Source organism: Neofelis nebulosa, chromosome 8 (assembly GCF_028018385.1).
Source record: "Neofelis nebulosa isolate mNeoNeb1 chromosome 8, mNeoNeb1.pri, whole genome shotgun sequence".
Classification (NCBI taxonomy): Eukaryota; Metazoa; Chordata; class Mammalia; order Carnivora; family Felidae; genus Neofelis; species Neofelis nebulosa.
In genome coordinates this window covers 3,111,717-3,130,477 of record NC_080789.1, presented here as the reverse complement: position 1 = coordinate 3,130,477, position 18,761 = coordinate 3,111,717, and the positions used below count along the sequence as shown (strand labels likewise).

Sequence of the window (18,761 nt, the reverse complement as noted above, 5' to 3'; positions counted from 1 at the left end):
TCTCCTGTCCGGTGTTGAGCTCACTCAGTCTGTTACATGAAAACACACGAGTTCTGACCTGTGGGCCCGTGGCTACCATGGAGGGTGCAGTGAGTTTATTAGGGGAATGATATTCAAATATCCCTATTGGGCCTTTTCTACTGATAAGTTTATCGTCTACCAAGTGACTTTTCCTTCGTGGTTATTATATTATCTGCCCTCTGGTTATCTGCTTCTTAGAGCAATGTCACAAATTAGGGAAATAAGATGCTTTTTCCAGTTAGCCACGGAGAAGCGATGTCTCGTTACATTTAAACAGACACGGAGGATAATGAAACATGCAGGCTTTTAAAACCACATTATTTACGTGCAATTCTTAGAATTAGCGTGACGAGCTTTCCGTGGCCCTGAAGGATGGGCATTTTCTAGGCGGCAAATAGAAGCAGTCGTTCAGAGTGGACTCTTACTGCGACCGTGCGCTTGGCGTAGACTCATTGTGTCTGGAGCCGCGTGGGCCCGCCCACAGCAGGGCCGGTGGTGGCCGGGAGGAAGACCGCCTCTGGAGGCCCCGGAGTTGGCTCTGGGGCCACATCGAAGTGGGTTTCTGACGCTCGCATCTGGAGGACCACTCCTCAGCAGCCCGCTGTGCTTGGCCGGCCCCCTGACACCCCCCCACCCCCCCCACCCCCCACCCCCCCCCCCAGCTGAGCAGGCCAGCCTCACCTGCTCCTGTCCCGGTGACCCAGGAGCGCCCTTGTGTCTCCCACTCCAGCCCCCGGGCGGGGTTGTGGCAACTGCCCTTTCAGAGTCCCTGTCCCGTTAGACCACCCTCGGAGGGGCGGCGGCCTTCACGCCCGTGGTCTCCATCCCTGCTGCCCGGCAGGCATCTGCTGGTGAGAGTCAGTGCATCTGTGAACCGTCTGCTGGGATTCTGGCCACGGCTGAGGCCTGTGTCTGCTAGGACCGCGCAGGCTGTGAGGGCAGGACCCGGGGCCCTTGTGTCCCCCGGTCCCCGCAGCCTGGCGCCGGGGCAGCGGATGAGCGAGTGACACAGTAGAGCACACGCTCGTCACGTGTAGCCGTTCTGCAGGTCCTTCCACGTGCGAGGTGACACCGGGGGGTCCTCACGGCCTGGATGCGCGTGGGTGGTGGTCGGTGTCCCACCTGTCCACGGCCTCTCACCCCTCGTCTCTTCGTTCGGGCTGCTCACTGGGCCTCTGCCTGCCAGCGGTGGGAATGCGGTTTGCGAGAGCCCAGGAAGTACTTGGGTGTTTTGTAATCAGTCCACCGAAGTCTCCTCGGACGTGTTTCGGGAATTGGGTCCGTAGATCTTTCTTCTCCTGTCTCTTTGTTTTTGTGGTAAAATCTACCAGCGCAGAGGGATTTCTGTAACATTTATGTTCACATTTAAGGAAATAATGAAACATTAACGTATAGGTGCCCACCGTTAGCTGAAGAAAGAGCAGGAGCTAGCATCTGTGAGGTCCCCTCTGTGTCCCTCCCACATGTCTCCCGTCTCCCAGCGAGTGACTGTCTTCCTGCCTCTCTGTATGGTTTTATCATGTGTTTATATGCGTATGCATGTTTTTGCCCTTTATGGTTTTTATTTTTTAATGGGATTATTCTAAGTATATGTGTGGTTGCCCTTTATATGGCAGCATTTGGTGTTTTTTTTCTTCCCCCCGCATTTGAGAGAGAGACAGACAGACAGAGTGCAAGCAGGGAAGGGGCAGAGAGAGAGGGAGACACAGAATCTGAAGCAGGCTGCAGGCTCTGAGCTGGCAGCACAGAGCCCGACGTGGGACCTGAACTCACGGATCGTGAGATCATGACCCGAGCCAAAGTTGGACCCTCAACTGACCGAGTCACCCAGGCACCCCAAGACAGCATTTGGTTTTAAGCGTTACCCATCAGTGCCTGTGGTTGGAGGTCACTTCTCAGTGCTGTGTTGCATTCTGCTGCTCAGTCTGTGCACTGAGCCCTCCAGTCTCGTGTTGCTCGAGCATTTGGGCCAAGTTCATCGCTGTGTGTTTTCTCAGGGCGTCGCTGTGCACGTGCCTCTGTGCGTGCGTGAATGTGTGCACCTGTGTGTGTGCGCGCGCACGTGTGTGGAGAGGCCCCGGGGGCGGGTGCTGGGATCGCACTGGGTCACACCAGGCGGTCGTGCTGGGGGAGTGTCCCATGCTGACCCTCACCACCACATGGGACTGTGAGGCCGGGTCCCCCGCTCTGGCCAGGGGTAGGAGGTGCGTCCCGTTGGGCTTTTCACTTGAACCTCCGTGAGTGCGGATGAAGTGAAGTATTTTTTCTTCGGTTTCTTGCCCATTTGTGTTTCTTCTCTGGTGAAGTGCTTCTGTTCCCTGTTCCTGGGGTGCTGGTGTCTGGTTGGTTCTGCCGATGGAATTGAGTTCCTGATCTGTTCAGGGCGCGGAGTCCGTCGTGGGTGTGGATGCACCCGGGCGCCCCCTTCAGTTAGTGGCTTGTTCTTCACTCGTGGTGACGAGAAATTCTGAATTTACCGCCGCCTGTTCCCCCGTCTTCTCCTTTATGCATATATGCTTGTTTGTGTCCTAAGACCTCTTTTTCAACCTCGAGATTTCAGAGAAGTCTTAGCTCTCTTCCCAGAGTTTTAAAGTTTTGCCTTTTACATTTAGCAGCACAGTCTGTTTGGAATCCACTCTGCGTGGTTCGCCGCGGTCGGCTGCTTTCTGAGCACACGTCCCTCCAGGAGAAGCCGCCCGCGCCGATCAGCTCTGTGCTACATCAGAATCCCGCACACGTTGGGCTCCTTCTGGGCTCCTCTGGGCCGCCGCTCCGTGTGTCCATCGTCCCTGTTCCGGCTTCCTCCTGTCTAGGTGTCCTGGTCTCGCTGTCTTGCTGTCTTGCTGTCTTGCAGGCCAGGCTGCCCGAGCCTGGCTGTTGTTTATGGGCCTTTGTATAAATGTGAAATCAGCTCGTTATAGCTTCGTGTAAATTCTGGAAATCACGCCGAATCTGCCGATCAGTCGGGGAGAACTCACATTTTGTTTCTGTGTTTGTTTAGCTCTCCTGATCTTTTATTTCTAGACAGTGTTCTTTTTCTTGTCTTGCATTGATACTCTCTAGAAAGGCTGTTGACTTTTGTCAGTGAACCTTCTACCTGGCAAGTCTTACCTTGTTCCCCAATTCAAGTATTTTATGTGTAGATGTGGTTGAGGCTTTACAGAAGTTAATCGTATTACTTTGTGAATAATGGCAGTTTCTTTTTTTCTGTTTTGCTATATATTTTTCTTTCTTATTTGTTTTGTTTTGCTGTTTGTTTTTATTGTTTTTTCTTTTTTTTTGCCGGCTCAGTCTTCTTACTACAACCAAACACAGTGGGGGAAGCAGGTATCCTGCTGTCACTCCTGGTCGCGTTGTGCTGACTTGGGATATTTTCTCTAGGCATTACAGGTGCTCTTTATCACGTGAGGGACGGTGCCTTGCTCGTGGTTTTAAAGTCACAAATGGTGCTGAGGTTTATCAATTCCTTTCCCTGTCATCTGATAGGAGAATACATTTTTGCTCCTTTGTCCTCTAAATGTGGTGGATTTTATTCCTGGCCTTCCTGGCACTGAGGCGACTGATCCGAGGTAAACGCGGGTTGTGTGGGATGGACGGGTTCAGTGACTTCAGGAGCAGGTAGGTGGCCGTCTCACGGGCCACGCTGCCAGAGGGGAAGTCTGGTGGCTCCTGCGTTTGAAAAATGCTTCTTTCTGACTGGCCCCCAGTCATTCTCGCCGCTGTGACATGTGGCCATGTCTGTTGTGTTGAATGTTTGGTCAGGTGACAGTGACACTGTGATGTTGTGTTTGACAGTGTTGCTTCTTTTCTGTCCTTCAGTTTTGAGCGTAGTGAGACGTCTGGGTCGTCTCACCTATCAGACACCTGCCTTGAGCACAGAGCGTGGGGCATAAATCGTCACATTTGAAGGAGATCAATGTCGAGTCATTCAAATGCCACACCATTGCTGGCTTTGGTGCTGGCACCATTGCTGGCTTTAAGAGAGTCCTACGTTATTGACCATGTTGTGGCAAATAATCAGGGGCAGTCCTGGTGTATATTTTACGTGATAGGTGGTTGTCTTTTATTTATTTTTTAAAATTTTAATTAAAAAAATTTTTTTAATGTTTGTTTTATTTTTGAGAGAGAGACAGAGTGCAAGCAAGCAGGGGAGGGGCAGGGAAAGAGGGAGACACAGAATCTGAAGCAGGTTCCAGGCTCCAGGCTCCGAGCTGTCAGCACAGAGCCCGACGCGGGGCTCGAACCCACGAACCGCGACATCATGACCTGAATGGAAGTCGGACGCTCAACCGACTGAGCCGCCCAGGTGCCCCAGGTGGTTGCCTTTCGATGCTCATTTTGGATTTGTCACGGGCTCTTACTTGGTGTCGTTCATCAGGTGTTAGAACTCACGTGGGGGCGGTGTTCCTTGGGTCGTGTTGCAAACACTTGCGTTGTAATAATTCCTTCTTTCTGGGCCACGTTGCTCCGGGGTTTCCGGGGACGTGGCCCCCGCAGCTCTCCCAGCACAACTGCGGATCTGCTGTTGCCCTCTGCCCAGAAGTTATCTCCATGGTGCTTGCTGTGCTGTGAAGTCACACAGCTCACGTCTATAGTGCCGTGTTTTCAGATTTCTGAAATCAGAGTTTTGCGAGTCCTCGTGAGCACAGCGACGTTTTCCATTTACGTGGATTTCATTTTGTAGAATGCAGAGTGGCTCGGCGCCCCGAGCGCCCCAAGCGCTGCCCCGGTCCCACCTGGGGAGCCGTGGAGGGAGCCGCAGGTTTGCAGAGTGGAGCCAGGCAGCGCTGCCCTCCCAGGAACCTTCTGCGCAAGAAAGTCTTTCACCTTTTTAGGAAAAAATCTTTCTTCGTTGCTCAGGTGTCTGAAGTTTGGCCAGCGGACTGGGAGTGCCAGTCACATTTTCATTTTTCCAGCCCTGGTGGTAACAAGGAAGGGCAACTGGTTTTATGACTGCAGTTCAGCATAAATTGATCCGTAGAAAGGTACTTCCAGAAGAGTTTAAAGTTAGAACTACTTTTAATGAATTCCTGCTCTGTAACAAAGACGAGAACATCAGGACCGTGGGCAGAACTTGAATAGCCTGTAAGACCCAAGGCGTGTTCATTGTTTTTTTAAATTTTTTAAAATTTTTATTTAACATGTATTTATTTGTGAGACAGAGCATGAACGGGGGAGGGTCAGAGAGAGAGAGGGAGACACAGGATCTGAAACGGGCTCCGGGCTCCGAGCCGTCAGCACAGAGCCCGACGCGGGGCTCGAGCCCACGAACCGTGAGATCAGGACCTGAGCCGACGTCGGACGCTTCACCGACTGAGCCACCCGGGCGCCCCGCAGGGCATGTTCATTGTTAGAGCCGATGCAGCTCGGTTCTGGTTTCACCCAACATCTCGGTACATGGGGCATCCTGCCTTTATTGTCCTGTGGCAGGTGATACCGCCGCTGAAGCTGATGGCCCGACATTGACTCCACATTTACTCCGGTCCGTGTGCTGTGACCGCCTCTCTCCCCCTCCCCGGGTGCTCCTGCCTGCCCTGCCCCCGCTAGTCCTGTGCCAGCCAGCGCCACCTTTCTTGCCACAGCCGCTGGCAGGTCACCCGGCCCTCTGGCAGACCACGCTGTGGGGCCGTGGCCCCCTGAAGAAGTGCCGGGGGGTGGTCCATGTCCTCAGCATCGTGCCGTCGCAGGGCAGGGTGCCTGAAACAGTAGAGACGCCATCAAGTCCCCAGGAAGCCTGGCGTGTGTGGTGCCGAACGTTCTTGCCGTGCATGGAGTCCGGGAAGACAGCCCCAGGGAGGGTGCTTTGTGGGGACGCTTGAATTTGGAGGTGAATTGCTGGTGGTCCCCATTTCCGAGTTCTGGGGAGCGTCCGTGTCCTGACCTGGCCCCTCAGAAACCTTGTGGGAAGAATGTTCCCAATCCCAGCCGGGGCCGCCCTGCCTCCCTGGTGCACCCACCTTGTGCAGGCAGGCAAGGCAGGCCTGGGCTGGGGTGCCTGTGGTCCGGCAGTGTAGACGGGGCTCTGCCGGAGGATGAGCTAGAGCCCCAAGCCCAGCTGCCTGGGCACGTGGCGGGAAGCTCCGGTGGCAGTGCCCCGCGGCCTCCCTGTGCGGGCCCCGGGGGCCGGGCTGGCCGCGCGCTGGCTCCACGCTCCTGAGGCCGCTGGCCAGCTGGCTGGGCCTCTCCTCCCGATTCCTGGCTTGGCCCCTCTGGCTTTTGATCCCTGATTTTGGTGAACTGCCGTCTCTTCTCGCTTTTTGCCCTGGGGGACTTCGCACTAGCTCTGGCCTCTGGGGGCTCCTCTGAGCCTGGGCCCCGGGGGAGCTCTGGGGAATCGGGCTCTGTTGTGGGGTCTGGGGCAGTGAAGGGTCTGGCGGTGGCCTGGAACGACCTATTCTCCCGGCACCTCCCTCCTTAGGGTGGGGTGGCGGGGGGCATGCAGGAGTCATTTTTCCTTGTGGTTGTTCCGTTGCTGTTGTGGGGGCGCCTCGGTAGAGGATGAGACACGAACGTCCCTCACAAGATTTCTCTCGGATTCTGCTTTTAGCTGAGACCGTGTGAGGGAACCACAGGGCGCTGGGGCTGGAGAAGCCGGCAGGAGCGAGTGCGTGCCCCCAGCTCGTCTCCAGGCCCGTCGGGGGCTGTAAATTCAAGGGAACTGGTGCTTAATCTGTACCCCTTTGAAGGGTCATGTTGTGAACTTTGAAAGCACCTGCTTGGGAAAGGTGATAGGAAGACAGCTCCTTGTGATACCTTTGACCAGCCTGAGAGCAAAAGCTTGGAAAGGGCTCCACGCAGGCTTTGAACAGGAACCGCAGGTGTTTGATGCGGGTTAGGAGCCCGCGGCCCGCGGCATGGGGAACAGGGTCCTTTTTCCTCGTGACTCGCCCTGAGCAACGTCTGATCTGTGGGCAGCTCATTATGATGGCCATCAAATGGCAAAATATTTTCGGGGTGACCCTCAGAGGTCCGGTCCCGATGTGCTCACGGTCACGTGCGCTTTCCTGGTCTGTGAGGCGGTGATGGATGCTCAGGCGGGGAGCACTGTAGCTCGAGCCATCACAGATCTTGTTATGAGCTGGGCTGAGGTCGTCGAGGTGAGCTGTCGGTGGGGGGGGGGGGAGGCAGTGGGGGCGCTGGGGCCCCACGGGACGATGTCAGGTGAGTTGGGGAGGGAGTTCTGAATGATTCTGAATGACTTGGACTCAAACCTGTGCTAGTTTTTGTGATTTTAAGCGAAAGCAAAGCAGGGGTGCCCGGGGGCTCAGTCGGTTGAGCGTCTGACTCTTGGTTTTGGCTCAGGTCGTGACCTCATGGTTTGTGGGTTCGAGCCCCATGTTGGGCTCGGCGCTGAGAGCACGGTGCCTGCTTGGGATTTCTCTCTCTCTCTCCCTCTCTCTCTCTCTCTCTCTCTCTCTCTCTTCCCCTTCCTTGCTCATGCGCACGTGTGCGTGCGCTCTCTCTCTTTTTCTCTCTAAATAAATAACTTAAAGCAAAGGAAACTCGTGAAGTGTTTTAAGGCAAAAAAAACCAAAACAAAACAAAACAAAAAACCCCAGGATAAATCCTAGTAAGAAGAAGGAAAGAGAGAAAGCAGCCCTCAGCCCGATAGCTGCACATGTCGTGTCTGAGGAGGCCTCGGCGGCCTGGCCTGTGGTCGTGGCCTTCCTCCCCGCGTGGCCTCTGGCGGGCGAGTTAGTTTTGCTGTCTGCAGATTTAGGTCTGCCCCTGGGGTCCTGCAGCAGCCCTGTCTCCTGGGGCCACTGGGCCCCTGTCCCATTCCGGTTTCTGCAGCCAGCCCCCCTGGATGGGAGCGGGGATGGGAGCCGGAAGTGGGGGGGGGGGCTGCCCACTGCTGGAGCCGGGGGAAACTCTGCGGTGTGGCTGGGTTCACGGGTGTGCCTGGGGGCCCTTGGGGGGGGGGTGCTGGGATTCTTGCTGCCCCACGCTTCCTGCAGGCCCCCTCCGCCCGGCTGTGTGGCGCCCCTCCACACGACACAGTCCTCAGCTTGCAGGCGGCCGGGACTTAATGCTGCTCTGGTCCGGATCTGTGGGCTCCCAGTGGCACCAGACGTTCTCTCTATGTGGAAATCTTTTCTGCATTATTGCAATTAACGGAAAGCTTCTCCTTGGGGGTCTAGACGAGGCTGATCTGTGTGTCACCTTGTAAAAGAGATGCTTCTGCCTGCCACCGTAGAGGGATGGCTGCCGTCTGGCCCCGCTGCCGGCGGGATAGGGCGCGTGGGACCGGAGCTGCTGGCGAGGGCTGGTGCCGGACCTCGACTTGCGTGGCTTCCTGGCATGTCCCTGGCGCGGCAGGACAGCCTGACGGGATGAACAGACGCCGAGGGACATGTAGGCCAGCTGTTTACCTTCTCTTCCCCCTTTCTTGCTGAGGAAACATAAATCCGTGTTTTTTTTTATTTTTTTATTTTTTTTTTATTTTCTGAATTAATGGCTGTTCCAGGGAAATCGCTCTGGGTGCCACTCTGTAGGGACAGCAAGAACTGGGAGTGCTCGCCCAGAACAGACGCCGGTATGTGGGTCGCGTGAGCCTCCTCGTGACCAGGGGACATGACTCGGTTGGCGTGGACGTTGGCGTGGACGTCAGCGTGCGCCCAGCACCGCGGTGGCCTCTCGTGCCGCTGTCTGCAGTCAGGCCAGGTGGGCCTGGGGGCGGCACGTTCCCCGAGCAGGAGGGTGCTGGGTGCTTCCCGAAGGCGGACCAGGTGCCAAGGGGGCGGGACCTGGTGCCGAGGGGCGGACGTGGGCGCTTTGCCTGGCGCTCACCTGGCGCAGCCTCCACAAGCCCCCACCTTGACTCCTGGCTCGGAGACGGGACCGTCTCCCCGTGAGGAACATGAACTCCGCGCACGGGACCAAGCGATCGTGCGCGGAGAGATCTCTGTGACTCGGCTCGCTGGCTTCGGAGCCCCGTGCTGTCCCCTGCCTCTGGGCGCGCCCAGCTTGGCGCTCTGCCCCTCCTCCCTCCTGAAGAAGTCGTCATCGGCCTTCACTTCCCTGTTTGCCTGTCGTCTCCTCTTCCAAGCCCGCCGGCACCACACGCTGCCCACACCGCTTCCACTCTCTGGGGCTGCTTCTCCGCGCCTGAGTCCGTTTCGCCTCTCCGACAAGCGGGGGGGCCCGAGGTCCCGACTGGCTGGCCTCTGGGGAGCTGGGTCTGGAGCATCACTTGATGGAGACACGGAAGGGAAGGAGCTGGCCGAAATCCCGGGCTGGCCCGAGCCGTTACCGGAACGGGAAGGTCGGCGCTCATCAGCGGCACAGGCTTTGGAGAGCAAAGGCACGCGGAGGGTCAGATTGAAGGGTGGGGGGACCCGGATCATTCACGCCTCCGTGAGGCCAGCGAGGGTTCTAGGGTTTTCCTCCGTGCCTGTCACGGGGCAGGACTGAGGGCACAGCCGTGAACGGGATGCGGGAGGACCTTCCTCGGGGGGTTCCCGTGGAAGTGGATGGGGGCCGCAGGCTGGGAAGAGGGGTGCTGTTCTGGCTGGGCTGGTAAAGGACGCTGTCTCTTAGGAGGCGGCGTTTGAACTCACACCTAAATGCTGGAGATCGGGGGTGCCCTGGGAGGTCGGGCTGCGAGCAGGGCGTTGTGACAAGTTCGAGAGCAGAGGCCGCGAGGGGGACAGAAGTGGCGGCTTTGGCGAGCGAGGACCCAGTGGAGGCGATGAGGTGGGGGAAGGGAGGGGCAGGTCAGGCTCCTTGGGGTCACGGCCAACAGTCTGCATTCACCCACCCCGTCTTGGGCAGACAGCGTGACTGACGGACGGCGTGGCCCGATGTGTCAGCAGCTCCCTCTGCCGCCCTGGGGGGTGTTGAGTACGGGGTGTCAGCAGGGAGGCCAGCCGGGAGAGTGTCACAGGGGACCCGATGTGAGATGACGGCCCCTAAGCTGGCGGCCGTGAAGCCGAGAGAACGGGCTGGGCCGGACGCTCTTCGGAGGCTGCTCTGGGGGTGAAGCCACCAGGAGGCCCCTGCTGTCCGCGGCCTCTCGGCCAGACCTCTGGGGGCAGTGACGGCCTGCGTGTGCTCAGTGGCGAGTCGGATTTGCGTCCGGTGTCCCAAACCTCCCCGGGCGGTGCTCTTTCGGGATGTTAGCCTGCCTGACGTGGTGAAAGCCATTTTTGTTCACGACTGAGCCATTTGTCCCTTTACTTACACGTTACCGGGATTAAAGCCTTAAAAGTATAATTTGCAGGTTATCAAGAGAGATCAAGGGGAGTTAAATCTAAATAGTCTGAGCTAACTGATCGCTTTCCTTGATGGGAGAGCTGAGTTCCTAAAATGTCCCCCCCAAAGTGATACATATACGGAGCACTGTCCTCAAGGGTGTGAGCGTGTGGGCCGGCCCGCGTCCCCGGAGCCCGCACGGCGGTGCAGATTGGAGGGCTGGGAGGGGCGGGGGTCGGCTCCTTCACAGACGGCGCTTTGGGAGCCCTCGAGCTGCGTGTTTGTGACCGAGCGGCCGCACTGTCGGCTCCCGCTGCCGCCTCCCTCGTTCGGCCGTGTTCGCCGGGTGCGTTTGCCCCCGGGTGCTTTCCTCGGTTCCCCCACGCGGTGTCCAGTGGAGCCCGGTCCGTCTCGGGACGGCTTGCTCGAGACTGTGCGTGAGGGAAGCTTTGGGGCTGAGTCAGGAGCCCGGGCCTGCGGCTTTCTCAGCCTTCCCGTGGCCGCCGGGCTGGGAGTCACGAGGAGGCCACGCCAGCTGCCTGCACGGGTGCTGGGTGCCCTGGGACGCCTCGGGTCCCTGCACGCGCCCTGCTGGGCGGGGCTCGTGGGGCCTCCGCACCCACTTGTCTTCAGTGCCTGGGCTGCCGGGGGAAAGCGTGCATTCGTGCTTGTGAGCAGGTTTGGGGGTGTGCGCGTGTGCGTGAGAGAGAGAGGGGAGAGAGAGGAGCTCTCTGAAAGTGTGGGGCGGGCTTAAAGGGTGGGAGGGCTCCCGTGCTGATGTCACCACCTCCCAGGTGAGGCTGCAGAGCAGGAAAGGAGATTCCTGCGTGCTGAGCTCTGGCTTCTCCTCCAGGCCACACATGCGCACACACGCACACACACACACTGTGTACCCGCACATGCATGCCCATGCACCACACACCTGCGTGCACACACGTACCACATGCCCATGCACACGTGTACATATGCACACGCACCTCACACCAGTGCCTGCACGCACATGCGCCACACGCAGGCACGTACCCCCTATCTGTGCACACACACGCGTGCACACCAGGCCCCTTTAGTGACCAGGTCCCCGCTGGGCCTTGGGCAGGTGGACAGCAATTAGCTGCAGTTTGCTCCCCAGGGGCTCCTACACCTTGCACGCTCTTTTCTTGCTAAACAAGTAACATTTTTTGATGTTTTTCTCCTGTTAGATGTACATGTGAAGAAAAGTGTACCGGTGGTGGCATTTCATAAGCCTTGCGAGGCCGCCGTTTAGTCGCACTTCTGGCGTGACCCCTGGCTCTGCTGCTCTGGGTAAAGTGCTCAGCCCGCAGTGCCTCAGCTCTCTCGTGTGTGTTAGTTGTCTGCCCCTGCGTCACAGCATCGCCACAAACCCAGTGCTTAAAACAGCACACACTTGTTCATGTCTGTTGTCTTATGGTTCCTGTGGGTCAGGAGTCTGGGCGTGTCTTAGCTCGGGGGCCAGTCAGGTGATATCTGGGCCGCAGACTCACTGCGGCTCGACTGGGAAAGGACCAGCTTCCAGACTCACGTGGCTGCCGGCAGGATTTGGTTGCTTGTAGAGCCGGGGCCTCGGTTTCCTGCCGGTTCTCGGCCGCCCTTGGCCGAGAACGGCCCTTTCCATGTGCGGCTCTCAGTGTGGTAGCAGGGAGAGCGTCTCTTGGCGGGCTGGGTTGTGCTCTCAGGTGACAGAATTGTGCAAAGCAAGTCACGGGGCTGCCCACACTCAAGGGGGTGAGGTCACACCAGGAGGTGGGGGACACAGGGCCATCTTGGGTCTGTTTGCTGCATCCTCAGAAAGTGGGGGAGTAAGCATACCCACCTCCAAGATTAGGGGGGCACTTGGGGCACCCTGGGGCTCAGTCGGTTAAGCGTCCGACTTCGGCTCAGGTCACGGTCTCATGGTCCGTGAGTTTGAGCCCCACGTTGGGCTCTATCCTGTCAGCTCAGAACCTGGAGCCTGCTTCGGATTCTGTGTCTCCCTCTCTCTCTGCCCCTCTCCCACTCACACTCTGTCTCTGTCTCTCAAAAGTAAATAAACATTAAAAAAACATTAGAAAAAAGGACTAGAGGGGGATTAGAGGAGCTAACTGAAGGTGGTTAGGATGATGAGCATTTAATAAATGTTAGCTACTATCGCTGTGAGGTTGCTTTCTGAAGCCCACATACGCACCGTGGCATTCGGGGCCGTCCCCAGTGTCTCCTTCCTGCCCTCCTTCACCCTCAGTGGCCCCCAGAATGCACTCGTGTGTTTCTGCTCTGTCTGTCTGTGCAGACCATACCCTTGTGGAGTCCTTCCATCCACGAGTTTGTGGGGCTGACGCGGGTCATTTGCTCCCAGCCCGCCTCAGGCCTGGCCGTCGTGTGACAGCCACAGAGGCTTTTGCTCCTGGCCTGAGGCCTCTGACCTGGCGGGCACTGCAGACACGGCCCCTTGCACTGTGTGGGTGTCCATTGTGGGTGCCCCGGCTCCCCTGGAAACTTCTTCTAGGGCAGGCTGACCTGTCTCTGGGTGCCCTGCGTAGGGGACAAGGGCCATGTCGGCAATGACTGACAGGTGGCCTGAGCCCCATCCTTGGGTGCCCCTGGGGCTGTCTGCGCAACACCCTCTGCAGGGGTAAGGGCCAGAGCAAGTACAGTCACCTCTCTCGGCCCCCTTGCCTCACCTGTGGCTCTCAGGTTGAGGCTCACCAGTGAGCTGGTGGTGGGAATGCACCTTCCCTGCCAGGCCTTGCGGTTCTTGGCTGTGTTGTGACTGAGCACGCATGCAAGCGAGTTTCCCACCCTGCTGGTCATCTTTGCTAGAACTTTCCAGCACGGGATAGAAATCTGCCAGTGAGCTGTACGCATACTTCTGGGTTTTCTTAGTGAGGAGAGGCCTAGCTGGCCTTCACGGCAGCCCAGCTGGCCACACGCTCTGTGTGCTAAAGTGTCATAAGTGTGTCCTGCTTGGCTGTTCCTGCTTGGCTGTTCCCGCTTATCCCCGTGTGGCCTGAGCTGCTGGTTCCGGGCCCCGAAGCAGGCTTCCCGCCCAGTGGTTCTGGGGGCAGCCGAGTCTCCTCACGCTGGTGTGGTCTCTGTGCCTTGGCTTCCGTAGCCTGTCCCCACCCCGTCCACGGTGAGGAAAGGCCACGCACAGTTGTGACGCTGTCTCAGGCTTCCCTGGTGCCCGGGCGGGGCTGTGACTGCTGAGAGGTGCTAGGGTCTGCGAGAGGGGTCCTGTCCCGCACGGACCCTGCTCCGTGTCCGTCCTCTGTGCCACCGCATGGACTCGTCCCGCGTTGCTTCCAGCCTCAGTGGGTGACGTGCCGTCGCGGGAGCACGCGTCAGCCCTCTGGTGTCCGCGCAGGAGAAATGCCAGATGGTGCCGTGGGCCAAGCGACTTTTGTCTTTTGCTCTTGTTTGAATATTCTTTCCAGGTCTCCCTGGAAGGCTGTTGGTGTAAGATGGAAACCGTGTGTGAATGGGTGTGCGTGAAGGTGTTACTCATTCGGCAGACATTTATCTGCTGCCCAGTGGGACGGGCTCCGTGCCGAGGTGCCCCTCCACTTACGTGGAGTGGGCCCCGTGGGCGGCGTCCCAGGGTGGGCCCTGATTCCAGGGCCAGCTGTGCTGCGCGCTGACCGTGGGCCCTGTGTGAGGAGACTTCCCCGTCCCGGTCCCGGGCCCCCCGCTGCAGAACTGGCTTGGTAACTTACCCACCTGGGGACGTAGACCACCAGGTCAGTGATGTCCAGGCGGGACAGGGGTTTGCCTGCTTGGGTGCAAAGCTTGTTCTTGTTCTGCAGGCTCGACTTGTTTGGAAACGACGCGGCTCACGCTTGTCATGCCTGCGCCCCACGCCTTCGTAGCATGAGGCCTGTTCAGCAGTTCTCTCCTGTAAGGAGAGAGAGGGGGCTCAGCTCCTCCTGTGTCCTTGGCCTGGGTCCTCGAACGGCTCGTGGGAGTGTGTGTGAGGGGGAGCTGCTGGAGTAGGGCGTCGCGGATGGTGATCGCTTTCCAGGGGTTAAAAAAACATCTATTAAAACAAAAATCCCCGAAACCAAGCGTGTGGATACAGAGAACGGATCCGTGGTTGTCAGAGGTGGGGGTGGGGGTGGGCGAGATGGGTGAAGGGGCTCAAAATAAAAGAAGTCACGGGACATGATGTGCAATATGGGGTCTACAGTTCCAGTGTGCTGCATACGTCAGAGATGCTAGGAGATCTTAGGAGTCTTATTACAAGAAAAAAAAACTTCTAACTATGTACGGTAACAGGTCGTTAACCAGACTTGATGTGGTGAGTGTTTTGTAATATTTACAAATATGGGGTCACTGTTCAAATATTATAGACCTGGAACTAGTGTAATGTTATACGTTAGTTCTACCTGATTTAAAACGATGTGTTTGCCTTATGAGGGAAATTTAGAGCATTCACCCACACAACTCCCTCTCCCCTCCCACCTCCCTGCCACACTCCCTTCCTTCTCTCCGTCACCCATCCATCCAATGTGCACCTGCTTCTCATCCCCCCCTCCCCACCCCCTATCCCTACACCACCAAGGGAGTGCTCCCTGAGACGGTCCCGGGCAGCCACGTGTCCCCTGTGCCCACGGGCGTGGAGGGCCAGCTGTCCCCTGTGAGAGTCAGCTCGTGCGGGAGGGCAGCGCCTGGGGGTCGCCGACAGACGGCAGTTGCTTGTGAGTCGGTAAGATATTCAGATAAATTGGAATTTTATGAAAAAGTCAAGAAGAATTCGTATTTTTTAACATTTTTATTTTTAATATCAGGGAAATATTGGCCGTGTAGCTTTTGAGTGAATGTGCATACATTTTAAAGCGTCTGACATGTTTACTTTTGGCTTTACCACCTGTTCAATTTTCTTGCAGATTTTTGAAAGGATATTGTTTATTTGGGCAATCCGTCACCCTGCCAGTGGATATGTTCAGGGGATCAATGACCTCGTCACCCCTTTCTTTGTCGTCTTCATGTGCGAACACATAGGTAAGACCACATCATGATGCTTTCTCTCACAGGCATTGACCATGAACTTTGGGGGCCTTACCGTGTCACTGTGTGTAATTACACCCATATTGAGAATTGCTGTTAACGTTATAATGACAACTAATAATGGAGACTAATGGTTCTCTCATTTCTGCCAGCTTTAAAACAAGTCTCTAAATCCACTTGCTTAACTACTGGAGACGTTAAGATGCAGTTTTTATCATTGCCGTAATCTTTTTTAATAATACGTGGGGAGAAGCGCGATCTCTTTGAGCAGTGTGGTTTTGTTCTGATGGCCAGAGCACCGCCTTTCAGGGTGTGCATTTGAGTGGATCGGGTCAAGGGGATACGATGGTAGTCGAGTGTCCGGCTCACAAGCCAAAACCTGGGTGGGCCCCCTTCCATCACATTCTGCGGCACACTGTCTCCTTTCTACCTTTGATCTACCAGTGACGGCTCGTTTTATGGGAAGTTTAACGACATGCAGATCAGCCGGTTTAATGGAGACCTGGGTTGGGTGATGGGGTTTCTCTTTGAGGTGTGCGTATTTTTCTCCCATTTATGTTACAGCGGCCAACTGTAATGTAACCTGCTTTGAACATATGTTACGTTAAAAACAAAATCGTGATTAGAACCTAAGTGTGGGATCGATGTTTTAATTTCTCTGTGGGTAAGAAATAGACAAACACCGAAGGAGGGATTTCCTGTTTGGTTATAGCGTTTTTACTTAAAACCGATTTTAATTTGTCCCCGCACGAACCCTCGTGACTTGACGTTTGTCTGTCTTTATGAGATTGTGTGTTTAGCCACTTCAGTCTCCAGTGTGCTTCAGATGCTCATCGTTGCTGTGCTCTGAGAGATGAGGTCTGGCCGGGAAGGATTATCCTCTCAGGACGAGAACGTGCCCATTCAGTGCATTTTATTGCAACCTCTCACACTTTGTTTGAGTTGCTGATTGCATAGGAGGACTTTCCATTGCTAAGCGACTAATGAGAACAGCCTCCGCTCCCTCCCTAATCATCTCTTAAGTAGGGGAGAGGCCGGCTGCAGAGAGCAGAGAGCACTCGCCTTCCTGCTTCTTACTCCCTCATTTGACAGATAATGAAAATGTTCCTAATGATCCTAGAGCAGTAGGACCTGTCGGTAGACTTCGGAGTTGTTAATTGAAAGAAGAAGTTCAGCTGAGATGTGATTAGAGAATTGATATTCTGTGCTAAATAGACCGTTTAATTAATGTGGTAAGTAAGTTTGTCTTAACTACTTTACCACCAACTTGTGTCGTAAGACCCGAGCGATCCTGTCTGCATTTGCCTGAATTATCAGCGAGGTAGGGTGAAGGGACATGGGATAATCGTCTGGAAGAGAGAGGAACTGGGGAAAATGGAATTTGTGTCCTCAGTTAAGCTCAGAGAGACTGTGCCTGCCTTCCTGTACCGGCCCTCCCCCCACCAGCATACGCACACGCACACACACACGCTGAGTGGATGTACAGGGTGGTTTTGGAACACTTGTGTGAAACACACCATTCATTTCTGGCAGTTGACCATGTCATTAAGTGCACGTACTGGACTTTTGGGTCCTGGCTTTCAGATACGATTGGTGGACTTGAGTCCTTTTAGGTCTTGCCGCCCAGGCTTGAGAGTGTTCATCGTGCTGGTCCAAGCGCACGTCTCGTTACCGTGTACAGCCTCATGTCTGTGTGAGTGGCCTGGAGCTCTGCCCAGCAGCCTCCTGGGCAGAAGTGCGGTCATTCACAGAGACCTTCCCGGAGCGTGTGCCGCAGTGCTCGTCTTGTGCAGAGCACCGGGGTGTGGAGACCATGTCCGTCCACGTCACCAGTGTCACGCGGGCACCTTCTGGCCCTCTGCAGGGTGGTAGGGATGCGGTTCCCTGCCCCCTTGGAGCCCGTGGTTCCAGCTGGAAGACAGGTTTGAAATGCGTCACGAAGACATCGAATGAAAATGATCAGATCTTTATGTTGTCCCGAGGTGCCAGGGGGTGCAGGCTAGGGGTTGGGGGAGCCCTCCCAGATGGTGACATTCCCAGTGCGCCTTGTGGGATGGGCAGGGGTGTCCTGTGGAGAGAGTGGCGGGGGTGCGGTGGAGTGGCCGGAGGAAGTGGTGTGATCTGGGGACGGTGGTGACTGAGGACAGACAGAGCCACTGGGGGGACACTGGAAAGTCTGGGTGAGTCCCAGTGTACAGGAGCACGGGCGAGCCCCCGGTGGCATGCAGCTAAAGGGTGCCGTGCTCAGGTCCTGTCTGGCCTCGTCCACTCTGGCCATGGGGAGGTGCTCTGGGGTGCTCGCAGGCGGGTTGGGGGGCGCACACCGTCAGCCAGCGGGTTGTGTGCTGTCTTGTGGGGTGTTTTAAGCAGGTAAACCTTAGATGCTAGGCTTACTGAATATCTTGAAGCTAAGATTTTTCCTTCCGAGGGTGGAACTTGGTGACAGGATCCTGTGGCCTGGATTCCTGAGCGTCCCAGCAGGACTTTGGGGTCAGCATCCTATTCTAACACGACTGTCAGACTCTTGAAGTGCCGGTGGCATGGGGAGTAGCCCGCATGTGACCGCCTCCCAAAAGCTGCACTTTACTCATTTCTCGGGGTGGGCCTGTGTTGCTCTGGTTTTCCTCTCTTCTGAGCGGAACTCTGGGAAACGGTCCCTGTTAACTGAGGGGATGAGAAGCCCTCTGGCCTGAGATCCGTCCAGGGGCCTCAGGCTGTGCCGGGCAGCACTGCCAGGCCTGATAGGAGCTGGACTTTTACCCTGGAGTGTTTGTTGTGGGTCCCCAGCTCCGGGCCCACTGTGCACCTGCTGGTTCACGAGGGAGGAGGGGAATCTGACACAGAGCTCCAGTGACCGCGATGTCCCAGGCGGGGAGCAGGCATGGGGAGCAGCATGCGTCCTGACTTTGCAGGTCCTGAAAGAGAGGGATGGGAAGTGAACGGCAGCTCGCACATCTGGGGCTGACAGACGGGCTCTGATTTGGACCTGGGCTCATCAAGTAGATCGAGTGCTTCCTGGATGTTCTTGGCAGAGGGTCGGTTTGTCTTCATCAAGAGGCCGGCCAGGATGATGAGGGACAGGAACAACTTGCAGAGAGGAAAGAAATGCTCAGGGAACACTGGAAAACTGGAAGCAAGGGGGGAAGCAGGCGCAGCCTGCATATGGGACGGCGTGGAGGTGATCCAGTGGCCCTGACTGGTCTCACGGGGCCGTCAGTGCCACCCTGGGATGGATCAGAGACCCATGCCACCAGCTGAGGTCTCCTTGCGGAGCACCTCACACCCCTGGGGAAAGGCGGTTTGGTCCCACTTTCAGACAATACACATCCCCAAATGCAAGTTTAGCACACGTACACGTGCACGCTCACACAGGCACACACAGACACGCGTGCCCATGCACACACACGGTGCCCGCCGGCCACAACCTCTCCAAGTAAACGTGGAACGGATCCTTGACTACTTTCGAATGGGCCCATCGTCTTGGGCGGGCTCTGGAGGTGCCGTCAGCCTCAGGAAGGAAGGTTGGGGGAGGAGGTCAGGAGGCTTCT

The 18,761-nt window shown here is 56.6% G+C and overlaps 1 protein-coding gene and 1 long non-coding RNA gene across 9 annotated transcripts in view; one reads left to right on the top strand and one right to left on the bottom strand.

Annotated features, from left to right (window-relative positions):
* The window catches only part of TBC1D22A (TBC1 domain family member 22A), a 326,013-nt gene that overhangs the window by 106,319 nt on the left and 200,933 nt on the right, over positions 1-18,761 (top strand). For all 8 annotated transcript variants that reach the window (XM_058740974.1, XM_058740978.1, XM_058740973.1 and 5 more), the window contains one exon: positions 15,093-15,207. In XM_058740974.1, the coding sequence (XP_058596957.1) occupies positions 15,093-15,207 (115 nt within the window). The remainder of the gene's footprint in view (positions 1-15,092; positions 15,208-18,761) is intronic.
* LOC131518683 (uncharacterized) lies at positions 13,068-14,097 on the bottom strand. Its single transcript, XR_009265241.1, has 2 exons — positions 13,927-14,097; positions 13,068-13,657 (listed from the first exon to the last, which is right to left on the bottom strand). It is a non-coding gene; the product is annotated as an uncharacterized LOC131518683 (long non-coding RNA).